We start from the raw sequence: 25,056 nt of genomic DNA on the forward strand, positions 1-25,056 counted from the left end.
AGAGCATTTAAAAAATATGATTATAGATGGCTTTTATTTCCTCATCTGAAAACTGCTATCCATATTCTTTGGCTATATATCAATAGGAGAATAACTTGTATTCTTATAAATTTGACTCAGTTCTCTAAATATTTTAGAAATGAGGCCTTTCTTGGAACTAGCCCCAAAAGTATATAAAATTTTTGCATATCCTTTGATCCAGCAGTGTCTATACTAATCTCTAACCCAGAGATCATAAAAGAAGGAAAAGAACCTATATGCAAAAATGTTTTTATCAGCCCTTTTTTTGGCGTCAAGGACCTGAAAATTGAGTGGATGCCCATCACTTGGGAATGATTAAAATAAATTATGATATATGAATTCAATGGAACAGTACTGTTCTGTAAGAAATGATAAATAGGTTGATTTCAGAAAAGCTTGGAAAGACTTGCATAATCTGATGCTGATTGAAGTCAACAGAACCAAGGGAACATTGGACATATGGACTTGGCTCTTTCCAACAATGAAATGATTCAAGACAATTCCAACAGACTTGTGATGAAAAATGTATTAGCATTCATACTGAGAACTATGGAAAATGAATGTAAATTATTGTGTATTTTTACCTTTTTTATTGTTGTTGTTTATTTGCTTTTTTCTCATTTTTTTTTTCTTTTAATTTGATTTTTCTTGTTTCTCATGAAAAATATGCAACTATGTTTAGAAGAATAGCACATGTATAGCCTGTATGTATATTGCTGTCTTGAGAACAGGTGGGAGGAAAAGAGAAGAAAAATTTAGAACACAATGTTTTGCAAAAGTGAATGTTGGAAACTATCTTTGCATGTATTGGAAAAATAAAATACTATTAAAAAAAGAAATTAGGCTTTCATCAGAAATACTGACTGTAAAAATTGCTTTCCATCTTCCAGCTTCCCTTCTAATCTTGGCTGCACTGATTTTGTTGATGGAAAAATTAAACTTAAAAATGTGTTTGTATTCCCAAAAGCTGGAGACTTTGGGTTTATCAAACAGTATATTTCTAGTCAGTGACTACTGAGCCTTGTATACCTAACTTATTCCAATAATTCACCACTCTATTTCTTAGGCAGCACCAAATATTTTTGATAATTGCTATTTTATAATATAGTTTTAGGTCTGGTAAGGCTAGGCCCCCTTCATTTCCATTTTTTAGATTAATTTCGTTGATAATTTTGACCTTTTCTTTTTCCAAATGAATTTTGTTATTTTCTTTCTAGCTCCATAAAATAATTGATTGATTGATATGGCACTGAATAATAAGTGATTAATTTAGATGGAATTGTCATTTTTATTATACCCATGAGCAATTGATATTTTTCCAATTGTTTTAATCTGATTTCATTTGTGTGAAAAGTCTTTTGTAATTGTGTTCATATAGTTCCTGGGTTTATCTTGGTAGGGAAACTCCTAAATATTTTATATTGTCTACAGTTATTTTAAATGCAATTTCTCTTTTTAATCTCTTATTGTTGAACTTTATTGGTAATGTATAGAAATGCCAATGATTTATACAGATTACTTTTTATCCTATAATTGCTAAAGATGTTAATTGTTTCACATAGTTTTTTAGCTGATTTCCTAGGCTTCTCTAAATATATCATCATATTATCTGCAAAGAATGATAGTTTTGTTTCTTCAATGTCTACTCTAATTCCTTCAATTTATTTTTCTTCTCTTGTTGTTAAAACTGATATTTCCAATAGTATGCTGAATAATAGTGGTGATAATAGGCATCTTTGTTTCACTCTTCATCTTAGAGGGCATGCTTCTAGCTTATCTCCATTACATATAATATTTGCTGAGGGTTTTAAATAGATGCAACTTATCATTAAAAAAAAAAAACTATTACTTTCTGTGCTCTTTGGTGTATGTTTTCTTTTTTGTAAACTAGGAATGAGTGTTGTATTTTGCCAATTACCCCACCCCACTAAAATAGGGTTATTTAATTATTTTATTTTTTCTTCTGTTAATCTGGACAATTTATATTTTTGTAAATATTCATCTACTTTACTTAGATTATCAGATTTATTGCATACAATTAGGTAAAAAAAAAAAATCTTCCCAATTATTGCTTTAATTTCTCCTTCACTATTAGTAAGTTTTTTTTTTTTCATTTTTGAAACTGGTAATTTGGTTTTCCTCTCTCATTTTTCTAATCAAATTAACTGAAAGTTTATCTATCTTATTAGTTTTTTCATAAGACCAACTCTTAGTTTTATTTATTAATTCAATAGTTTTCTTTCAATTTTGTTAATTTCTCCTTTGATTTTAAAAATTTCTAATTTGATATTTAATGGGGGAAAGGGAGTTAATTTGTTCTATTTCTAGCTTTTTTAGTTACCTGTCTAAATCATTGATCTCCTCTGTCTCTTTATTTTATTCATGTAAGCATCTAGAGATATAAATTTCCCCATGAGAACTGCTTTGTCTACATTCCATAAGTTTTGGTATATTGTCTTATTATTATCATTCTCTTGAATGGAATTATTGATTATTTGTTTTTGTTTGACCTACCCATTTTTCAGTATTAAGATTATTTAGTTGTCAATTTTTTGTCTATTTTTTCCATGGCCTTTTATTGCATGTAATTTTTATTGTATCATGATCTGAAAAGGATGCACTTATATTTCTGCCCTTCTGCATTTGATTGTGAGGTTTTTATGGCCTAATACAGAGTCAGTTTTTGTGTAAGTGTCTTGTGCTATTGAGAAAAAAGTATGTTCTATTATATCATCATTCTATTTTGTGCAGAGGTCTATAATATCTAAATTGTCTAAAATTCTATTCACCTCATTAATTTCTTTCCTATTTACTTTGTGGTTAGATTTATCTAATTCTAAGAGGGAGATTGAAATCTCCCAATGGCATAGTTCTGCTATCTATTTCTTCCTGCAACTCATTCAACTTCTTCTCTAGGAATTTGGATATTATACCTATGGGTACATATATGTTTAGTATTGATATTACTTCATTTTCTAGGGTACTTTTTAACAAGATGTAATTCCCTTCCTTATCTCTTTTAATTAAATCCAATTTTGTTTTTGCTTTGTCTAAGATTAGGATTGCTTCCCCTACTTTTTTTTTCTACATCAGATGAAGCAGAATATATTTTGTTCTAGTCTTTTACCTTTATTCCAGTATATAACTCTTTGCTTCAAATGTGTCTTGTAAATAACATATGGTAGGATTCTGACTTTTAATCCACTCTGCTATCTGTATCCATTTTCTGAGAGCTCATCCCATTCACATTCAGTTATGATTTCTTGTAGAGGGCTGAAACTCTGAAAAGGTGTACTTGAATTTCTGCAGCGCACTTAAGGCTAATTACTTATTTGATATGAGATAATGGTTCTATATATATATATATATATTTAGATGAGATGGTGATGTGATGGCTCTCCTCACCATTGGTGCTTGCTGAATGTGTGGTGGTGAAGTAATCGTAGGGAAGAATTAGAGGGCTGAAGAAGAGAGTCAGAGTTGCTCTGCCAAAGGATCAGAAGGAGAGAGATTTCAGGCTCCAGACTCCAGAGTCCAGGATTCATCTTTGGCAATCCATGTGGCGGCTTGCCTGCCTCCTTCACTTCTCCTCCTAAAGATCAAGGATTTTGACTGATCCTGACTCTACTGATCCTGAGGCCTTCCAGAGAGCTAGTCTGGACATTATAATTTCTAATTCTGCATTTCCCTCCATCCTATTTTCTACCTTTTATACTTTTCTCTCTCCTTTCATCTTTTCCCTCTTCACTAGTGTTTTGCTTCTGATTCCCACCCCCCTCAATCTATCCTCCCTTCTAGTTGGACTCTAAAGTGAGTCTCCCCACCCTCATGTTTCTCACCTTTCCCCTTTCTACTTCTGCCCTCTCTTCTATCAGCCTTCCCTCTTTCTTTTTTTTCCCCTTTCCCCTTCTATTTCTCTATAGAGTAAGATGAATTTCTATACCCAGTTGAGTATGTTATACTCTCTGAGTCAAATCAAATGAGACTGATGTTCAAACAATGCTCACCTCCCTCCTTCTTTACTTCTGTTGTAACAGGACTCTTGTGCCTCTTCATGTGATACAATTTACCTTTCCCCTTTCCTTTTATCCCAGAACAATCCTTTTCTAAGCCTTAGTTTCTTTTTTTTTAAATCAATCACCAAAGTCAACTTATACCCACACTCTCTGTCTATGTATATACCTTCCAACAGCACTAAGAAAGATAGTTTTCGAGACATAAGTATCATCTTCCCATGTAGGGATGTAAACTGTATTTAATCTTTAAATAATATATTTTTTTTCTTTCCTGTTTACCTTTTTATGCATCTCTTGAGTCTTATATTTGAAGATCAAATTTTCTGTTCAGTTCTGGTCTTTTCATCAGGAATGACTGAAAATCCCCTATTTCATAGATGTTCCATTTTTTCCCATGAAAGATTATAACCAATTTTGCTGGATAGTTGATTCTTGGTTGTAGTCCAGGTTCCTTTGCCTTCAATTCTTTAATCAGGAAACTGCTAAATCCTATGTAATCTTGACTGTGGGTCCTTGATATCTGAATTGTTTATTTCTACTTACTTGCAATAATTTCTCTTTGACCTTATAATTCTAGAATTTAGCTACAATATTCCTTTGAGTTTCCATTTTGGAGTCTCTTTCAGGTGATCAGTGGATTCTTTCAATGATTATTTTGCATTTTGGTTCCAGGATATCACAGGGAAGTTTTTCCTTGATGATTTCTCGAAAAATGTTTTCCAAGGTCTTTTGTTGATGATGGTTTTCCAACAGTCCAATAATTCTTAAATTATCTTTACTGGATCAGTTGTTGACCTGTTTTCAGGTCAGTTGTTTTTCCAATGAGATATTTTACATTTTCTTCTATTATTAAAAATTTTGTTTGACTGATCTTTGATGTCTTCTTGAGTCACTTGCTTCCACTTGTCTAATTCTAATTTTTAATTAACTATTTTCTTTGATTATCTTTTTTACCTCCTTTTTCATTTAGCCAATTCTATTTTTTTAATGGATTTGTTTTCTTCAGTCAATCTTTTTGCTTCCCTTTTCCATGTTGTTTCCTTTTTTTTCTAACACGCTTGCTTAATTCTAAAATTCTTTTTTGAGCTCTTACTAGAGAACCTTTTGATCTTGAGATCATATTTCCCTTTGACGCTTCACATGTAGACATTTTGCCAGTTCTCTTTTTTTATGGGTTTGTGTTCTGATCTTCCCTGTCATTACAGCAGCTTTCTATGGTCAGGGCTCTTTTCTGCTCATTTTTAAAAGTTCAGTTTGAGTCCTAGGGCACAGGAGAGACTGTCCCAAGCTTCTTTTGCAGGGATATAGAGACTTCTCACTGGCATTCTGCACTGGGACTGGAGGTGCTACTGGCTTTCCCAGTGTACTAGGTTTGTCTGGCTTAGTCCTGCCTATTGTGCCAAGGATTTGGAGGGGAAGTGGGAAGGTGAGGGGAGGTTCCAATTTGCCTTTGGCACTTGGATTAGAGGGTTTACACTTCTGCTGCTGTTTGGTGCTGTAGTTAAGAACCTCCCACTAGATTTCTCCATTCTGTGCCTACTCTGGGCTGCACTTCTCTTTGACCCAAATGAGACAGATATTTACTAAACTTGTTCTACAATATCTTAAACTGGAAAATTTTTTCACTCTGGATTTTTATGGGTTCTTTCACTCCAGAATCTATTACAGCAGGGTGGGGAACATCTAGCCTGAGGGAAAAATCATTTTCTAATGTACCTGTAGGTGAAGATAAATTGCAAGTTAGGTAAAACAACCTACCATTGCTTGAGTTCTAAAAATTGATAATTTTTTATGGCTCATGAATTATGTTATAAATATCCAAATAGCACTTGGAAGTAAAAAAGGTTCTTCACCCTTCTGTTAGAAACTTGATTTAAGCATTATTTCTGAGAGAAACTGGGGAGAGCTCAGGCAATTTCCTGGCTTCATTCTGCTGTTGTCATATATAGGATTTCTTGAGGGCTGTCCAAATTGATAATTTAAACTTAAAGCAGTGCCCTATGCTAGCTCTTGAAGTGTTTGCACTGTACATGGCTATTCCAGCCCTACCCTGAGATGCAAATAATATGAATAATCAAAATAATGAAGATAATTTTTGCATTGGAAATGACAAAATGACAGGGAGTGAATAGCCAAAACAAGTAAGGAGCTAGCAAGAGAGTACCATGCTGCTCTTTAAATTCAAGTCCCCAGGCCTAGATGAACTATGTTGTCAAGTCCTATAAGAACTGGCTAATTTGGGGGCAGCTAGTTAGATAGAGACTTGGAGTCAGGAGAATCTGAGTTCAAATATGGCCTCAGATATTTAACAATTCCTGACTATGTGACCTTGGGCAAGTCACTTAACCCCAATTTTCTCAGCAAAAAAGAAATAAAAAGGACTGGCTAATTTGATTGCTGAGCCAGTGTATTACTAAGATCATGAAAAACAGAGTAGGTACAAGAGGGCAGATGTTCCTAATTTTTTTTTTAAATACGGAAAAGAACAGAATCTATAAACTATATGCCAGTGAGCTTAACTTTGTTTCCTTGGAAAATTATGAAAAAGATCATTAAAGTTATGGTTGTCAAATATCCAGAAAATAAAGTAGTGATTATAAAGAATCAAAATGGCTTTATCAAGAACAGATTCATATTCTTTCAGTCTCAACCACCAACTCTTGTGCTAACTTGGGCTGGAAGTCCTCCATGGCTTCTCCAGCTAGGTATGAGTCAGCTGAAAAGAAGGTGTAGCAATTGAATTCTGTTCAACTTGTTCATCTCAAAAAGGTCTTTCTACTCTGTCCATTCCCTTTAAGAAGACTTCCAATGCAATGGCTGCAATGAAACTATAATCGTAGCCTTGTAGTTAATAAAACTGGAAATAGCTTATCTTTAAATTTCATCTCTTAGTTTTCCATTTTGTTGTACTTGATAGGAACACCAAAAAATCATGAACAGCTTTATCATTGATGAACTTAACCTCAATTTCCTTGATAAAAAATTTACTGTTAAGGATATTCTGGAGCTGAAAGTTTCTTCTAATGATAATAAAGATGGCTTCTATGTTATTGACCTTGGTGACATCTTGAAGAAACAGGTGAGATGGTACAAAACTCTGCTTCCAGTAACTCCTTTTTATGATATTAAATATAAGGATAGCAGAGCTATAGGGAAGATACTTGCTGCTATAGAAGAAGCATTTGAATGTGCTAGAATACTGAAATACAATCAGTACAGAGTCTAATCTATGCAAATCCATGCAAACAAGTACCACAAATGAAGTATACTAACAACAAATGATGGCTTCTCAGAGTAAAGTAGAGTTAATGAAAGTTGCCAGGCCTTATTAAAAGACAAACCTAATTTTGAGGTTTTCCTCTGATGAATGCAAAACTGTTTATTGTCTAAGTGTTAAATTTGGTGCCACTCTCACTACTTTAATAGTAAAGGAATTGAATATTGATGTTACTGGAATTCGTTTCCATGTGGAAAGTGGTTGTACTGATCCAAAAATCTTTGTTCAAGCAATTTCTGATGTCCAATATGTCTTTGACATGGGGGTGGACTTTGGTTTCAACAGGTATCTTTTTTATATTGATGGTGGTTTTCCTGACTCTGAGGATGTAAAGATTAAATTTAAAGAGATCTTAGGCATAATCAATCCAGTACTGGATAAATATTTTCCTTCTGACTCTGCAGTAAGACTCATAGTTGAACCATGTAGTTAATATCGATGTAAAAAAATATATTATAACAACAGACAGGTTTCAATGATGAAAATAATGCAAATGACAAAACATTTATGAACTATGTAAATGATGGAATATATGGACTATTTAATTGTATGTTTTTTGCTCAAGAAAATGTCAGATCTATTTTACAAAAGAAACCCAAACCAGATGAGTAGCATTACTCTTCTAGTACTTGGGAACCATATATAACAGCCTTGATCAAATTGTTGAATACATTTTACTATATTTTATATTTTACTAAAATTTACTATATTTTACTATATATTTACCAGAAAAGTATGTGGCAGATTAGAGGTTGTTGAAAACATGGGTAATCATACTGTTGCTGCTGCTTCCACTTTCATGGATTCATGCAGTCATGGATACTATGTTCAGTTCTGAGCACCATTATTTAAGAAAAACATTAATGAACTGAAGAGAATACAGAAAAAAAAATAATGAAAGAAGAATGGGGCTACATGATGGCAGCCTTAATGTATGTAAAGAGCTGTCATGTTCCCAGAGGTCAGAATGAGAAGCAATAGGTAAATGTGTCAAGGAGGTCATTTAGAGCTACATTTGGAGTCAGGCAAAACTTAGAGCTATCCACAAGTGGAGTAGATTATAGAGGTAAGAGTAAATAGATACCCCTTTCAGGAAGGGGCTAGATAAAGACTTTTGGGTATGTTATAGTGGAGATTATTTTCATATCATAGGTAGAATTAAATAGCCCCTGAGGCCCCTTCTAAGTCTAAATTCTACAAGTTTCTAAAAATATTAATAGTGGCACTTTTATGGTAGTAAAGAACCTTTAGACAAGGAGCTTCCCCACTTACTGATATGGGAATAAGTGAACAAATTCTAGAATATAAATGCAAAGGCATGGTATAGCAAAATAAAAATGATGAATATGAAGAATTCAGAGAAATTTGGGAACACTTATGTACACAAATTCAATGTGAAAAAGGCAAGTAGAGAAGCTTATATACATATAGTTTTTTTATGAGCCAGAACTTGAAACAAGGTGATAACTCAATGTAATTGGTAGAAACAATGCTTGAGTTTACACCTTTGAGAATTCACACATTGACTCACACATTGGAATTCACAAGTATGGGAGATACATAAAACTTTCTAACTTTGTGAATTCACACCTCCCATAATCCCATTCTCAGAGGAGGAGTCAACCTTTGGGTTCATACCTTTAAGAGATCATATATAAGAAGCTCTTAGAGCTTCAGTGAGTTGGTCAGTCAGTGGAGGAGATTCAGTCGGAGTTGAGCTAGAGGCAAAAGCTGGAAGAGCTAAAAGACAAGCTGCAAGAGCTCTGGAACCAAGCAGAGAGATAGGCCTCTAAGAAAGCTAACCGAGCCCAAGGAAAGAGATAAGACTTGGAAGGAGAAAATAAACATTTGGATTTTATCAGCTGGCTGTATTTGAAGTGATTATTACTCTGAACTGAAACTAAGGATGCCTCCAGAAAACCTCCCCAAGAAACCTGCTCTCCCAGAGAGAATCATATATTATAAAAAAAAAGAAGAGAACACCACAGTTTTTACAGTAATTTAAAAGAAAACATCATTAGAAAACATCATCAAAAAATATGAAAGTTTAAATTAATTGGACTTGACTCCAGTTTTGATTCCAAAAGGCTGCTGATAAAACCTCCTTTCCTCCTTTCAGGACAGAAAGTTAACAGCTTTGTTGTTGTTTTGTTGTTTAGTTGTTTTCATTGTGTCCAACTGTCCATAGCCCCATTTGGAATTTTCTTGGCAAAGATATTGAAGTGATTTGCCATTTCCTTCTCTAGCTCCTTTTATAGACAGAAGAATTGAGGTAAACATAGTTAAGTGATCTGTTTATAGTGACACACCTACTAGTATCTGAGACCAGATTTGAACTTGTGTCTTCCCTGACTCTAGGACTGGCACTCTATCTACTGAGTCATCTAGCTGCCCCATTAAGGATTAATCAGTGGCTAGAATGACAGGGAAAGATAATGTGGAATGTTGGAGGGGATGTGGGAAAACAGGGACACTGATACATTGTTGGTGGAATTGTGAACACATCCAGCCATTCTGGAGAGCAGTTTGGAACTATGCTCAAAAAGTTATCAAACTGTGCATACTCTTTGATCCAGCAGTGCTTCTACTAGGCTTAGACCCCAAAGAGATATTAAAGAAGGGAAAGGGACCTGTATGTGCCAAAATGTTTGTGGCAGCCCTGTTTGTAGTGGCTAGAAGCTGGAAAATGAATGGATGCCCATCAATTGGAGAATGGTTGAGTAAATTGTGGTATATGAATGTTATGGAATATTATTGTTCGGTAAGAAATGACCAGAAGAATGAATACAGAGAGGACTGGCGAGACTTACATGAACTGATGCTAAGTGAAATGAGCAGAACCAGGAGATCATTATATACCTCAACAACAATACTGTTTGAGGATGTATTCTGATGGAAGTGGATCTCTTCGATAAAGAGAGCTAATTCAGTTTCAAACTGATCAAGGATGGAGAGAAGCAGCTACACCCAAAGAAAGAACAATGAGAAATGAATATAAACTGCTTGCATTTTTGTTTTTCTTCCCAGGTTATTTATACCTTCTGAATCCAATTCTCCCTGTGCAACAAGAAAACTGTTCGGTTCTGCACACATATATTGTATCTAGGATATACTGTAACCTATTTAACATGTAAAGGACTGCTTGCCATCTGGGGGAGGGGGTGGAGGGAGGGAGGGGAAAAACTGGAACAGAAGTGAGTGCAAGAGATAATGCTGTAAAAAATTACTCTGGCATGGGTTCTGTCAATAAAAAGTTATTAAAAAAAAAAAAAGGATTAATCAGTACAGCATGTCAAACAATAATTGATGAGAGTTTGGGTTTTTTGTGCTATAAAGAAGGACTCTATTGGGGGATAAATGTAATTATGGAGAAGTGATAGTATTTTGCAAAAAGCATCAATTTAAAAAATAATTCTCAATGAGAGAGTTAGACATTGTTCAGCCATGATCCAGTCAATGGGTGTCTACTTTGCTTTCAATTCTCTTCTACTTTAAGAAGTATTGATATAAACATTTTGCTACACATTGGACTCTAGTTATTCTCCTTGAATTCAATGCTGAGCAATGAGATTTCTAGATCAAAAGGATATGAATATTTTATTTTCCTTTGCATAGATTCTTTTAAAATATTCCCTAATTCCTTTTGACATCATTTGATTAGAGTCTTAAACCTATTAGCTTTTCATGTTATTTTCTGTGTAAATTATTTTTGTCATTGTTTTTCAGTCTTCATTTTTGAAGAGGACTAATATCACAAAGTAATGTCTTGACTTTGTACATGAATTCAATTTTAGCAAGACAGAATTGTATAAGATCATCAACCTCACTCTTACTGAATCATTGAAGTTTCCAGTGGTAAGACAAAAATGAAAATGACTGGAGATAGTCCAGAATGCTGTAGATGACCTTGGCATCTTTGATATCTGACTAAGCACTAATCATTCCACAGCATCTGCTTCAGTTGTCTTCATCAGTGTTGGAACAAATTATTCTCATTCATCCATACCACCAGGGGAGATCTCCACATGTTTGGCATAGACACCTCCATAAGTTCCTAATAAGTTTGAGGCCTTCAGTTATCCTCACCTGATTTAGCCTATCTAATTAAATAGTTTTACCAAGCAAAAACCATCTGTCTAAATAAATGCTCTTGAGCTTTATGTGTCTTCCATGTCTGTGTGCTAGGTCTCTGAAACAACCTTGTAATTTTATCCACTGCAAGAACACTGCCTGTAACACAGCTTTCTGTAGCAGCAAATACACTGCTATGAACTCACTGAAAGTCCAATAAATGTAACTGACAAATTAACTTACCGAGTTGCCCATGAATTAAAAGTAGGTAACAACTAGGAAAAAATGATGTAGTTATCCTAAACTCAAGATTTCCCCTAAATAATTTCATGTCCTATCGCCCAATTCTCTAAAAAAAAATTATAAGAGTTTTAAGACTGAATAGCTTTCTGAGATCTTAGTTTTGAACCCCTGATCTCTTATATACTGTTTGTGTCTCTTTAAGAATACCTGTAAAAGACTTAAGTTCACATTCTAGAACAAAGATCTCAGAACAAAGGACAATTTTATAAATTTGAAAATATAAGCAGATTATATAGAGAGAACTTGGGCAGTTTATGGATTAGTACCACCTTGTGTTTAAAATAATCACTTGAAAATCTGTTTCCCTGGTAAGGGTGATACTGGAAGCAATAACCTGTTTAAAATCAATGACATATGTAAAACATTTTCTCTCTGTAGCAGCAGGTATTTCCTATGACCTAGAAGAATGATATTTGGAACAAAAATAAATAACCTTTTAAGGATATATCAAAGCCACTTCCAGTAACTTTTTCCCATCAGAGGTAAAATTCTTTTTATAAAATGCAACAGTTTAGTTAAAAACTTTCTAGATCGTGTCCATTTTCTGCTTAGCTTAAAAAATGGGAGTATGACTATAAATGAACAAACTTCCTGAAAGATTAGGGTCAGAAAAATTCATCAGCTAGTGGCCAACCTGATGAGTTTTAAAAGAGAAGCGAGTCCTCAGTCAAGGGGGAAATGTCTATTATTTCTAGTTTGTAGCACCACATCTTGTGCTCCTTGGCCATGTCTTTGAAGAATAAAGATCATCTCTCAAGGAGAAAGAAAGCAAGATGGAATAGAGAATTTAGGAGTTAGAGTTTGAAAACTTGTTCTCAATCCCAAGGCTTCCTTGGACTTTGATACTTCCAAATTTTGATAACTCACTTCTTTCATCACCAGTTTCCTTACATATAAACAAATTTGTAAAAAGTTAGCCTGGGTGATTTTTCAGGTCATCTTCTCAGCATGAAATGTATTACCGAGGGCTTAGTATAGAATAAAAATATAGTATAGACAAACAAAAACAAAAAATCCAAAACATTTTTTTCCTAGGAATTATATCTGATTCAATAGTGGCCCATATAGGCCGTCTCTTCTTTGTCATATAGTAATTTGATTTTGGTGAGAAAGTATAGCATAGTTGTAGGGGTAACTAGGTAGAACAGTGGATAGAGTACTGGGCCTGGAATAAGGAAGACTCATCCTGAGCTCAAATATGACCTAGGCCCTTTATTAAATGTGTGATTCTGGGCAAATCACTTAACTCTATTTGTCTTAGTTTCCTTCTCTGTAAAATGAGCTAGAGACCATTTCAGTATCTTTGTCAAGAAAACCCCAAATAGAATCACAGAGTCAAAAGACTAAAAAACAACTGAATAACAAAATAGCATGCTTTCCTTCTCATTATTTTAAAAATCCTAACATATGTTCAGTTACAAACTACCATAATGTAGAGTATATTACCATTAAGTGGAGTACATTCAAAATATAGTTTGACTACTTGTTATATGCCAAGACCTCTGCAACAACCCAGTTTATGTTTTCTAAGTTCTTAAAACTGACCTAGCAGGGGAGATTACAAGAAGGATAAATGTAAGATGAGTAGCACATGAGTAGTAACCACAATACTATAAATGCTACAAGGATTCTAAGCAAGATCATATAATAGTCACAGGACTGATGGGAGATACCTGGAAGAAGTATACTTTGGAGTTGGATTTTGAAGAATAGATAGGATCTAGAAAGGGGAAGATTTAGGAGAAAAAATTAAAGTTCATTCTAAGACAAAGGGACAGCACTCATATAGCACAGTGTTCAGGGGCATGAAGAACTCTCCATTTACACCTCTACCATACACACATACAATCACAGACAAAGACATAGACACAATGATGAGTATTTTTTTGTTGTTTGTTTTTTTACATTGAGAACCACAAGGAAATCAAACATCTTTGGAAGGTGAGGGGAAGCAGGAAGCAAATTAGGGGATAAAGTACACAATTCTAGCTAGAATAATACAGATAGTGGAAGAATGAATTTAAACTTCATACACTTCATAATTTTGCCTATGTCTCAAAGTGTGCCGAGGTTCTAGGTCTGACAAAGTGTTAGCCTTTCCTCTTCCTATTAAGGATAAATGATACTATCTTAAACTTAAGAGGCTTAACTCTATTAAGCAAAAGTCTACTTAAATTCAAAGGAGTTATTTTCCAAGGGGGGCAATTAGAATCATTTTTCAAAATCGACATCAAATAAATCAGAGAGACAGCTAAGTTACTGCTTCCTGAAGTTTAAAAAACTCTATTCTCTATTTACTGAGTCAAGCAGCCTCAATATTTAAAACCCTCTAGATTAAGTTCAGAAGGTATCACATTGTTATCAAGGATCAGCAATTTTATCAAGTACTCTAGGGCACTTGATTGATTGATCCAAATTCTAAGTAGAGACTTGCCTTTGAAATTTGTTCCTTCAACTTTGTTTAAAAAAATAATTTTCTTGCTGATATTCAGAGATCAAAAACCACATGTACCCACATGATTTGTGTTCTGGTTTGTTTGTTTGTAGTTATTATTTTAATATCTACTTCTTACCTGAATTCAGTGAAAATGAAGCAAGAATGTCTATAGAACTAGAAGTTTCACTACTGGCCTCATGCCTGGGCTTCTGTTGTAGCTGCTGTGCTATGTCATAGGTTGGAGACAGGTCCAGAAAGTTGCTGCTCTCTTCTGAGCAATGATCTGGTGTGGCTTTCTGGCTTTCCATATCCCTCCCTGCCACAAACAAAACAAAACTAATCAAAGTCATGGGGGAAAAAAATGGCTCCTCACATTCAAGCCTAAAAGTTTATCTTTCTCACATTTAATTGTTAAAGAATTGACACAACATCTGTTTGAAAACATATCATTTCACCATAGATAGAAACCATTAATAATTAAGAAGAAAGGCAAGCAAGTAGAAATTGGCCTTAGCTACAGTCCCACGTAGAACATAGAATGCTGCAAGATTACATCACATTTCTATAAAGAGAACTATAGAGAAGAGGTTTGCTCAGAATCACATTTGTCACTGCCTTCAGAAGTTTTTCTTGAAAGTCTCACATCTTGACCAAAAAACGTTACTGAACAATGTTGCTGCTTATAAAACAAATTTTACCCCCATAAACCTATTCTTCTTCAAAGTTCATGATTTTTACTACGGGTACTACAATCCTTCCACTAATTCAACTGTCAGCCTCAATCATGCTGCTCTCCTTTTTCTCTACATCCAGTTTCCAAGACTTGTACATTCCATTTTCACAACATACCCTCCACCCAAACTTTTCTCTCCACTACCATGGCTATTGGCATAATTCAGGTCCTCATCGTAGCTAATCTAGACCAGTGGTTCCCAAAGTAAGGAAGGATGAGCAACCCATCTAAGAATAGCAAGACGGGCCACATCCCATTCTACATGATAGTCGATCCTGGAGCTTGTCTCCAACATGATACATATCTTTGTACCCTAGCACTCTCCTCATTATGCCCTCTCCCTCTCCTCTTTTGAGCCAGGTGTCAGCTAACCAGAACTTTAACTTTTGTACCAAGCAGCTGCACAGATGCTATTGGGAACAGTTTGGTGACCATCCATACCACCATCTCTTTGTTGCAGGGGCAGGTGATCTTGGAGAGCCATGCTAAGCACTCTGTGGTAAGAGCTCCATCTCTCCCCTTTTCATGAAGATAAAACAGAATGAGTTATATAGGATGAACAGTGATAGAGATGTTGTGTTTTATATTGACAATCTTATTATATTATCTTTCCTTCCTATTCCAAACTTCCCTATTACAGCCAAGGTACCACCATCTCTCCAGTTACTCCTTTTTACCTTTCTAGTCCTTTTATACCTTATTTCTCACCACATACCTATCCACATACACATAACTTAAAAATAAATAAACATACACATATTGGGGGCTGAAAACTCCAAAAAAATTTTGCTATAGAGATGAGATCTAAAAAATCCAGAAACCACTGACCATGACAATTTCAACAGCCATCTAACAGAATGAATTCCCTTCTTCTGGTCTTTTTTCTTCATCCATCCTGCACTCAGTTACAAAAGTAATCATCCTAAAGTACAATTCTAAACAAGTTACTCTCCTGTTCTAGAACCTTATATACCTTCTTCTGCCCTGTAGGAAAAATACAAATGCTTCAGTTTAACATTTAAATATTTTATTAAACCTTTCCTCTGATTTCAACTTTGTTTTTCTAAGCTTCTATCACAATATTTCCCTTAACACATTCTACTTTCTACCCAAAATAGCCTACCTACTGTTCCTGATTCCTTGAACATACCTCCCACCTCATCACTTAGAGTACCCTTATAATCTTTTTAAAGTTTTCTTTAGACTTTTTGTTTTGTTTTTGTCCCACCAAAGTCTAACATGCTGTGCTTTGCACAACAGTAGGCACTCAATAAATCCTTACTGGATTGGATTAATTAAAAAAATAAACATTTATAAAGCACCAACAATGTGACAGGCAGTGTGCTGAACAGTGAGGATGCAAAAAGAAGCAAAAGACAGTATCTAACCTCAAGAAACTTACAATGCAATGGGGGAAACAACATGCAAATAAATATATACAAAGCAAGCTACACATAAGCTAAAGAGGAAATAACAGAGGGAAAATACTGAAATAAAAAGAGGATGGAAAAAACTTCTGGCAAAAAAAGGGATTTTAATTGGAACTTAAAGATAGCCAGGAAGGTCACTAAGTAGATATGAGGAGGGAGAGCATTCCAGGTGGGAAGAAAATGGTCAGAGGCTAGAAAAAAGAGTATCTTGTTTGTGCAACATTGAGGATTCAGTGTCTCTGAAGCAAAAAAAAAAGGTGAGGAGAAAGGTATAAGAAGACTGAAAAGGTAGGAAGTGACTAAACTATACAAGACTTTGAATGCCAAACAGAACATTTTGTATTTGATCATGGGACAAATGTCAGGAAAACATTACTGATTTCTGATGAGAAACAGAAGAAGAAAGAATCCAAACATCAAACAATGAATAACTATGGGACCTTGGGCACTTAACTTGCCTACTTCAGTTTCTTCATCTATAAAATGGGGATAATAATAATAGCACTTATTTAACAAGATTGTTGGGAAGTTCAAATAAGATAATATTTGTAAAGAACTCTATGAATCTTAAAGTGCTATAAAATTGGTTATGACGGATGACGATGATGATGATGATAATGAAATTACTATAATTTATAAAGGTTTTTTTTTTAATATAAGAAGTTTTCATTTTTTCCTCTCAGATTTCTATTTTAAATCTTGATCTCTCTCTTCATTTCCCAATTCCAAGCCTTTGTTGGTCTTGTTAATTCAATTAAAATGATGTTCCACTCTCCCTTTCACATTCCTATTTACCCATCAAAATCTAGTTCAAATCCTTCCCCATTATCACTTCCCTCCCATCTATCTCTCCTGCCATTTAGTTCCAGAATTACTACAATTCAGACAAAGGAAAAACCTAAAATGAGAAATGAATTTGTAATATATAAATAAAGAAAATTTACAATAAAGGGTTACATTTCTGAATAAAGGGCTGATGGCCAACATTTTATAGAATGACCAAAGGCTTAAGATTAAGTCCCTCAATTTACAGATGAAGGAACTGAGATCCAAAGAGCTCAAATGATTTGGTTCAAGTCAATCAGATATTAAATAGTACCACAAATTTAGAGATAACCCCTTAAGTTTAATACAGTACAACACATTCACTATATAAATTTGGAAACTCAGACCCAAAAAACCCATGGATAGGAAGTGATAAGAGCTGTGAATGGAATCCAACTCCTCCAATTACAAATCCAGTCCATTATTCTCTATCACACTGACCACAAACTAGATGTAAAATTATTTCTTTCTTTAAAAATTATTTAATATTTTATTTTTCCCTACTCATATGTAAAAACAATTTTTAACATTGTTTTTAAAAAAAAATTGAGTTCCAAATTCTTCCCCCCTCTATAATCTCCTTCTTACCCCCCCAAAAGAAGGCAAGTAATTTGATATAGATTGTACATGTGCAGTCATGCAAAACAATGTTATTATTTCATCAATTATCAATCATATCCCTTTGCTGTTCAATGTAAAAAGTACATGTGGACTGACAACTAGGACAATGCCTCACTATATAAGCTACATTTATTTGTGTTTTACATTTGGTGCAGGAAACTCATAGAAATTTCCCTCTGTTTCTCACAGAGCCTGGCTTTGTGTCTGATAATGCTAAAGTGTTCCATATTCACAGGGCTCAAATTGACACTTATTTTTATATGGGATTGTATTTTTGCTTAACAGCTTTCTCCTTTCTGACTGAGTTGTCAAAACATCCTGGGCAGTATCTGTGACTCATAGCTCTTTGGCATCCCTCACAATGCTGGGTACAGTGCCTTAGATAAGTCAATCAAACAGGAATTTATTAAGCATTGACAGTAGGCTCAACAGACTCAAAGACTGAAGGAAAATAACCAGTTTAGAGGCAGTTGGTTCAGTGAAAAAAGCATTGCACTAGAGTCAGTCAGTCAATAACTATTAAGGGCTTATCATAGACATATAGGTGACTCAGTTCATAGAACATGGGGCCTAGAATCCAGGAAGACCCAAGTTCAAATTTAGCTTCAAAGATTCACCAGCTATGAAATCTGGGGAAATCACTTAACCTATGAATGCCTTAATTTTACTTGAGAAAGAAATGGCAAGCCACCAGGATTTTTGCCAAGAAAACTGACTGCAGTCTTGAAGAATCTGACATGATGGAACAACACATGGGCCAAGCTTTATGTTAAATGCTTGGGATAGCAAGTAGATAGTGTTAGAAATACACACTTGACTCTGAAAATCAGGTACTGAGGAAAATTTATTCAAGAAGAATCTTAGGAATTATCTTAACATTTCTGACCACAAGTGGAACCCACTCTTCTTTGGGAAGAGGGAACCCTGAGCACAGAAGTAGGAGATACTTGTTAGCTCAGCACAGCCCCTCCTTCAGAGAATGAATTGGTCCATTTCTTCCAGGTTACAATCTTTCTGATATGCCCACTACATGTTTCCCTTAAATATGTATAAACATATGTTCCTCATCATAAACTTCATGTTCAAAAATGGCAGAAAACTCCTCCCATTGAATGTATTTAATATTCAATTAGCCTATTAAGGGCAATAATGATTTGGGCAAGTCAGATCATTGACCCCAACTAGTTTGGGCTGGATCTGCTATTATGTTCAGTTTGTGGTTTTCTCAAAATCACAAGACTTTCTGATTGGCTGAATCCACCTGTACCTCCCCTAGCTGCCCCTCCCTCCCCCTAATTCCTAGTTTGCTTAAGGCTTCTATTGATCACTTAATTGTTCTGTGGAATCTTAACCTTTCTTAACCTCTCAAGTTCCAAAAATCTCTTAGGCAATGGTATCCATTATCCCACACTACCTCAAAGCTTGCAACTCTGTGGAAACCTAACTTTTGCGTATTTCTTACAGTAGTAAGATGGATATAACACTGGACTTGAAGTCAGTGATTTAATTCACATTTAGTTTTTTGACACTTAGTAGCTATATGACTCTTTCGAGTGACTTAACAGAGCTCTCATCTGCCTTAGTTATCTCATGTGTAAATACTATATACTAATAGCACAAAGCTGTGAGAATAAAATATTTGCAAAGCATATTACAATTCAAGTGTTATATAAACACTGTTCTTATTATCAAGGCAAAAAAAAAAAAAAAATCCCTGCCTTCATGGAATTTATACCCTAATGTTACATGTAAATAATAAAGTACATACAAGATATATACAGAGTAGATGAAAATTAATTTCAGGGGGAAGGCACTAGCAGTTGGGGGGGAGCTAGATAGACCTCTTGTAGAAGGTACAAGTCTTGACAGGAACACTGAGGTGGAAATTAAGTGGGAGAGCATTCCAAACACAGAACTGGGAGAGAGTCTTAGTTGGGGAACAAGGAATAAACTAGTATAGCCTGTGAGCAAGGAAAGGAATAAAGTATAAGAAGACTGGAATGGTTGGAAGGGACCGGGTTGTAGAGTTTTAAATGGCAAAGAGAGGACTTTATATTTGATACAAGAGCTAATAGAGAACTATTGGAGTTTCCTGAGTAGGAATGTGACATGGGCAGAGTTATGGTATAGGAGGACCAAGAGACTTGGGTTCAAATATCACCTCTCAGCAATGGGGAATGCATTTAACCTCTCAGAACCTCATTTTCTCCAAGGTAAAAAGAGGGTTGGAATAGGTGGCCTCTGAAATTTCTTTCTATCTTTTTGATATAGGATCACATACTCAATCATCTGCAACATCCTTTAAAGAACCTATTTTTCAGGCACAATGCTATATGGCCTACACCCTCAGCCTCTCAACCCCTTTGAAATGTGGATTTCCACTAAGCAAGATCACTCTGGAATAAGGTTATTTACCAAATACCATTTTAATATGAAATGGAATCCATTAATAATATCTCATGTCACACAAATTAGATCAACCTCAAATAATTCCCCAACTAATCTTCACCAGCTTTATAAAAGTCTAACTCAGATATTTAATCAGTGAGAAAGAATTGGCATTTCTGCACATGGGGATATTCTGCTGGGAATAAAAATCCAGGCCCTACAGACTACAGCACTGGTCCAGAATGCCCTTAAACATAAGAAGATCCGTGATTTTAAAGGAAAATTGAGATTAGAAAGCATTTGTTATGGATTTAAATGCAACACTTTAATTTTGAAACAAACTATGTAGGTACCTAATAAAGAACAAAAAGTTTACTGTATTTGACATAATTTACTTGATCTTTTTAAAGAGGCTTTCCTGTGCTGCAGTACTAGAAACACGCAAGTTAGCTTTCTAAGTGTCTGGAAGTAAGTCTAAGCTGAAAGCTGCCATGTTCTGTACCACTACTAAAAAGATCATTGCTAAAAATATTGGCTCAATTCATATAATCATTTGAAATTGAAAGCTGGCTCCCCTGACTTCTCTTTATTTTACAGATAAGGTTAAGACACTTAAACAATCAGTTAGATATAGCAGGAAACACACTGTACTGGAAAGCTTCAGTTTCATTTATAAAATGCAAGAGTTGGGCTAAATGACCTTAATAGTTTCTTCCAGTTCTAATAGTCTATAAGTAATTGGCTTTCAAGGATCATAGAAACATAGCTGTAGATCTGCCTGCTCATTTTACTAAGCAGGTTAAAAAACTGAGGAAGGTTAAGTGATTTGCCCAGTCATACAGAAGTTAGCATAAAACATAGGATTTGAACTCAAGATCCTTAACTCTAGGGCCAAAGCTCTATTTATAATAATAAATATAATATATATAATAATATATATGATATACTATTATACAGTTTATTTCCTTATATATTTTCCAACTCATTCATGCTTAAATGTAAATTGTTGTTGTTCAGTTATTTTCAGCCTCATCTGATTTTTGTGACCCTATTTGGGGTTTTCCTGGCAAAGATAATAGAGTAGTTTGTTGTTTCCTTCTACAGCTCATTTTACAGATGAGGAAACTGAGGCAAACTAGGTTAAGTGACTGGCTCATGGTCACACAGCTACTAACTATCCGAGGCCAAATTGGAACTCACAAAGTTCTGACTCCAATCCCACTGTGTCAACTAGCTGTCCCTGCTTTAGTCTAAATTACTACCTTTAGCTTGGAAGAGACGCCTTATTTTCCCTTGAGAAGTATCAAACAGAGAAATCTGTGCTATCAGAGTATAATATTATTGATGACAATGATGATAATAATTATTGACTTTATATAATGATTTTAAGTTTTACAAAATACTGTATTTTTACTATCACATTTAGTTCTCATAATAGCTCTCTAAAGTATAGATTCTCAAACTTTCTGCTCTCAGGACCCACTGGTAATTCTTGAAAATCATTGAGGACAAAAAAAAACTTTTGTTTATGTGAGTTGTATCTATTGATATGTATCATATTAAATATGAAAAGTAATAAACAATATTATATTCATTTTAAAATAAATTTATTACATATTAACATATTTTTATGAAATACATATTTTCCAAAAAAATGTTAGCAAGTATAGCATTTGCTTTTGTTTTGTAAATCTCTTTAATGTCTGGCTTCTAAAAAAAAATAACTGAATTCTCATAGTTGCTTCTGTATTCAATTGTTATGATGTTGTTTTGGTTGGAGTATATAAAGAAAATCCTACCTCACAAAGACTTTGCAGCCGGGGGGGAAAAAAAGACTATTTTACCAAGCAAAAACTATCTTGGCATTCTTTTTTTTTTTGAAAATTGTTTTGACTTTGGAAACCCACCCGAAAAAATCTCAGGGATACTAATCAGTAAAACATTGATAAATGTTTAACGGCCCGTTCTCCCTAGGGTGAAAACTTATACATGACATACTTTTAAGTTTAATCTGCATCAATATTTTCTCCACTACTTTCTTAAGTTTAGATAATCAATAAAATAATAAATCAAGCCCTGAACTGTAGCATTGTCGATGTACATGTACATTCTGAAATGTTGACACTAGAGGTGGCTCCAGAACCTGCCTTTCACCCAAGAACATTTAGACACTTTGAGAACCATTTCTTGAGACAAATTAGGCAGAGGTTATTTTCTACATTTTAAAGAAAATGAAAAAACAAAAACAAAAATTCCCACCTATGTTAGAAAAAGGTTAAGTGCTTTGCCCAGGGTCACACAGTTCATTAGCGTTTGAGGCAGAATTCAAATCAAGATCTTTCTGATTCAAAGTCCAGGACCCTAGCAGTAGACTATGGGAATGAGTTATGGTTTCAATTGATTTATCCTGAAGCAACCTGAAAGTTCAAGGTTTTCAAAGAAACAAAAACATCCTAGTTGTTTTCTTCTGCCATAATACCCAATCAAGCCTCAAATTTCAGAAAGCACCCAAATTGTGGGTGCTTATGGCTGTTTCTTTTCAGGACTTTGTGACATTCCTCTTGCTATTATGTCCCCCTGGCCTGAAAAATAGGTCGATAAAACATAATCAGTGTTTAACAGTTGTAATAGTGTTCTAAAATTGTGACTTTTGATTGCAAAATAGTTTGAAGCTAATAGCCAAATACCCACGTTCCTATTTTATCAGAACAGTGATGAGATTTCTTTTCCCAGAAAGAATGACACATCATGATAAAAAAAAAAAATTAAAATTAAAAAACCTTAAACATCATCATATATTAAATACTAAACATGTTCTAGAATTGGGCACTGTACCAAAGAAAGACTTGCTGAAAAGGAGAACGCCTTTTAAAAATAAGAATCATTTGTATTTACAAAATAACTTGAATGTTGAATGAAAACTCATCCTACAACATTCTTACTGGGAAAAAAAAAAAAAAAAAAGGACAAGAAGAGCTTGTGAGGCCCTTCTAGTAATCTTGGTAATAATTGGATTTGCAAGGAGTTCAGGAGATGTTACCTTAAACTGGCTTTACCCTGTTTGACCTACCTCTATACCTTTGAAAAGGAACATTTTCAAGCAGTGTTCATTTTTGTTAACAGTATATGCCTTTTATGGTATTACATCGGTTAATATGGTAATTTATTTTGCTAAATTGCTTTTAAAAAAAAATCTTCCTGGCATCCCTAATAAGAAAACAGGGAAGGTTATAGTAGGAAATTAAGGTGTTAAAAATGGAAGATAGTTTTTTTAATAAACTATAATCATGTATAATGCTTTACTTGGCTATTTTTTCCTCATTTTGGGAAATAAGGTACATAATATAACAGCACATACTCTGAGCCTTTACCCATATTAAATCCAATTTATCAAGAGAAGGGGGAGCTGTTTTTTGTTTTCTTTTTATCGATTAAAGTCATATATGGATATCCGCTTCATTCACCTTTTATTCTCCCCCAAGATACCAATATAAAATTTCCAATTCACATTTGAAAATTAAGAATATGAAGCATTATATAGTGAATGCAATATACTTTGCTATAGAATCTTGACTTTTAATATTGTTCTGTAGGGATAAGGAATGAGTTTGTGGAGAAGACAGGACCCGAATTGGGTTCTGAAGGAAGAACTGGGTTCATACAATCTTGGATTTAAAGCTGAAAAGAACCTCAGGGATCCCCCAGAACCCGTCCCATTTAACAGATGAAGAAACTGAGTCTCCTCTGAGAGATTAACTGACTTGTATAAGCTCACATAGATAAGAAAGTTCCAAGTTGGGATTTGACTCTGGTTTCATCCATCTTTCTCTCGTTAACTCTGAATAAATAACAGTATGTTTCCCAGGACTGCAGCCACAGAAAGCCGTACCTCTGCAGCAAAGAAGCTGCTCTGTCATAGGCTGAGAGGGAGGAGGAGAGGGGGATGGGAAGGGAGAGACAATTTTATAGCTTGACTGCCCAGCACCGACATCATTCCCTGGCAGCCCACTTGACACTGCGCCTGTCCTTTCACCTACCGCCTCCTCCAGAGAACAGAAACAAGACCTTGGCATTTATATACTGGAATAATACTCACCAGCCTTAGGTAGCCGGAAGCATATTGCTGAACAGGAAATGCAGCCACCATCTTTGTTAAGGGCAAACTGACTCTAACAGGAAGTCGTGGCACCATCTTGCATCCTGGCAGTCAGAGTTAGAAGGGAAAGGCCGTGGTAGCCATTTTGGTTAAAGGCAATTACTGCTGGAAGGAAGCTTTGGCAGTTCAAGGGTTGTGGAGGAAAAAGCACCGGAGATGTGGGTGGTTTCCCTGAAGATGATGTTTAAAAGCAGGTCAAGGCAGTTCTGAGGTGAATTGTGAGAGAACCAGAATTAAATGAAAATTTAAAAAATGACAAAACTCAGAAAAAATACCTAGGAATTAACAAAGTGTAAAATAATGTTAGGTTTCTAGGTCATTTTATTGCTTTCAAAGCATTTTCACATAGATGATTAATTTTTACAAGATTAGCTCTCTTTAAGGTTAAAAAAAAGAATTCAGAAACCGTGAAACAAAACATAAATACTAGCCTTCAGTCTAAAGGAAATAAACATGCTTTGTATGTTCCCCATATTACTGTCCCTAGAAATGATATGATATTGAATTATCAGGAATTTATAGATTACTTTCTATACCATTTGCTAGTTGAGAGCAAGAAGGTGGGTGGAGGAATTAAATAGTTAATAACATAGTTTTATGTAGAGCACGATCACATGATATGTACTTTAACTAAAATAAATATTAAGAGCAGCTTCAGAAGAATAACATGCAGCCCAAGACAGATCTATGGAAAGGAAAAGACAAATCTATGGAAAGGAACCCCACTTACTTTGCCTTGGGAAAACCAGGACAAAGAGATTTTGTTATATTTTGATTC

General features: G+C 34.7%; 1 protein-coding gene and 1 pseudogene across 1 annotated transcript in view; one reads left to right on the plus strand and one right to left on the minus strand.

Moving 5' to 3' along the window:
• SHLD1 (shieldin complex subunit 1) overlaps window positions 1–24,314 on the minus strand; it is a 132,637-nt gene extending 108,323 nt beyond the window's left edge. Inside the window, exons 1-2 of the mRNA XM_051975959.1 lie at window positions 24,219–24,314; window positions 14,262–14,441 (exon numbers count right to left, since the gene is read on the minus strand). Coding sequence (XP_051831919.1) covers window positions 14,262–14,433 — 172 coding nt within the window. The 5' untranslated portion in view covers window positions 14,434–14,441; window positions 24,219–24,314. The remainder of the gene's footprint in view (window positions 1–14,261; window positions 14,442–24,218) is intronic.
• Window positions 6,893–7,926, plus strand: LOC127548513 (ornithine decarboxylase-like; annotated as a pseudogene).
• Window positions 24,315–25,056: the final 742 nt, after the last annotated feature.

The sequence above is a fragment of the Antechinus flavipes genome, chromosome 2, assembly GCF_016432865.1.
Source record: "Antechinus flavipes isolate AdamAnt ecotype Samford, QLD, Australia chromosome 2, AdamAnt_v2, whole genome shotgun sequence".
Lineage (NCBI taxonomy): Eukaryota > Metazoa > Chordata > Mammalia > Dasyuromorphia > Dasyuridae > Antechinus > Antechinus flavipes.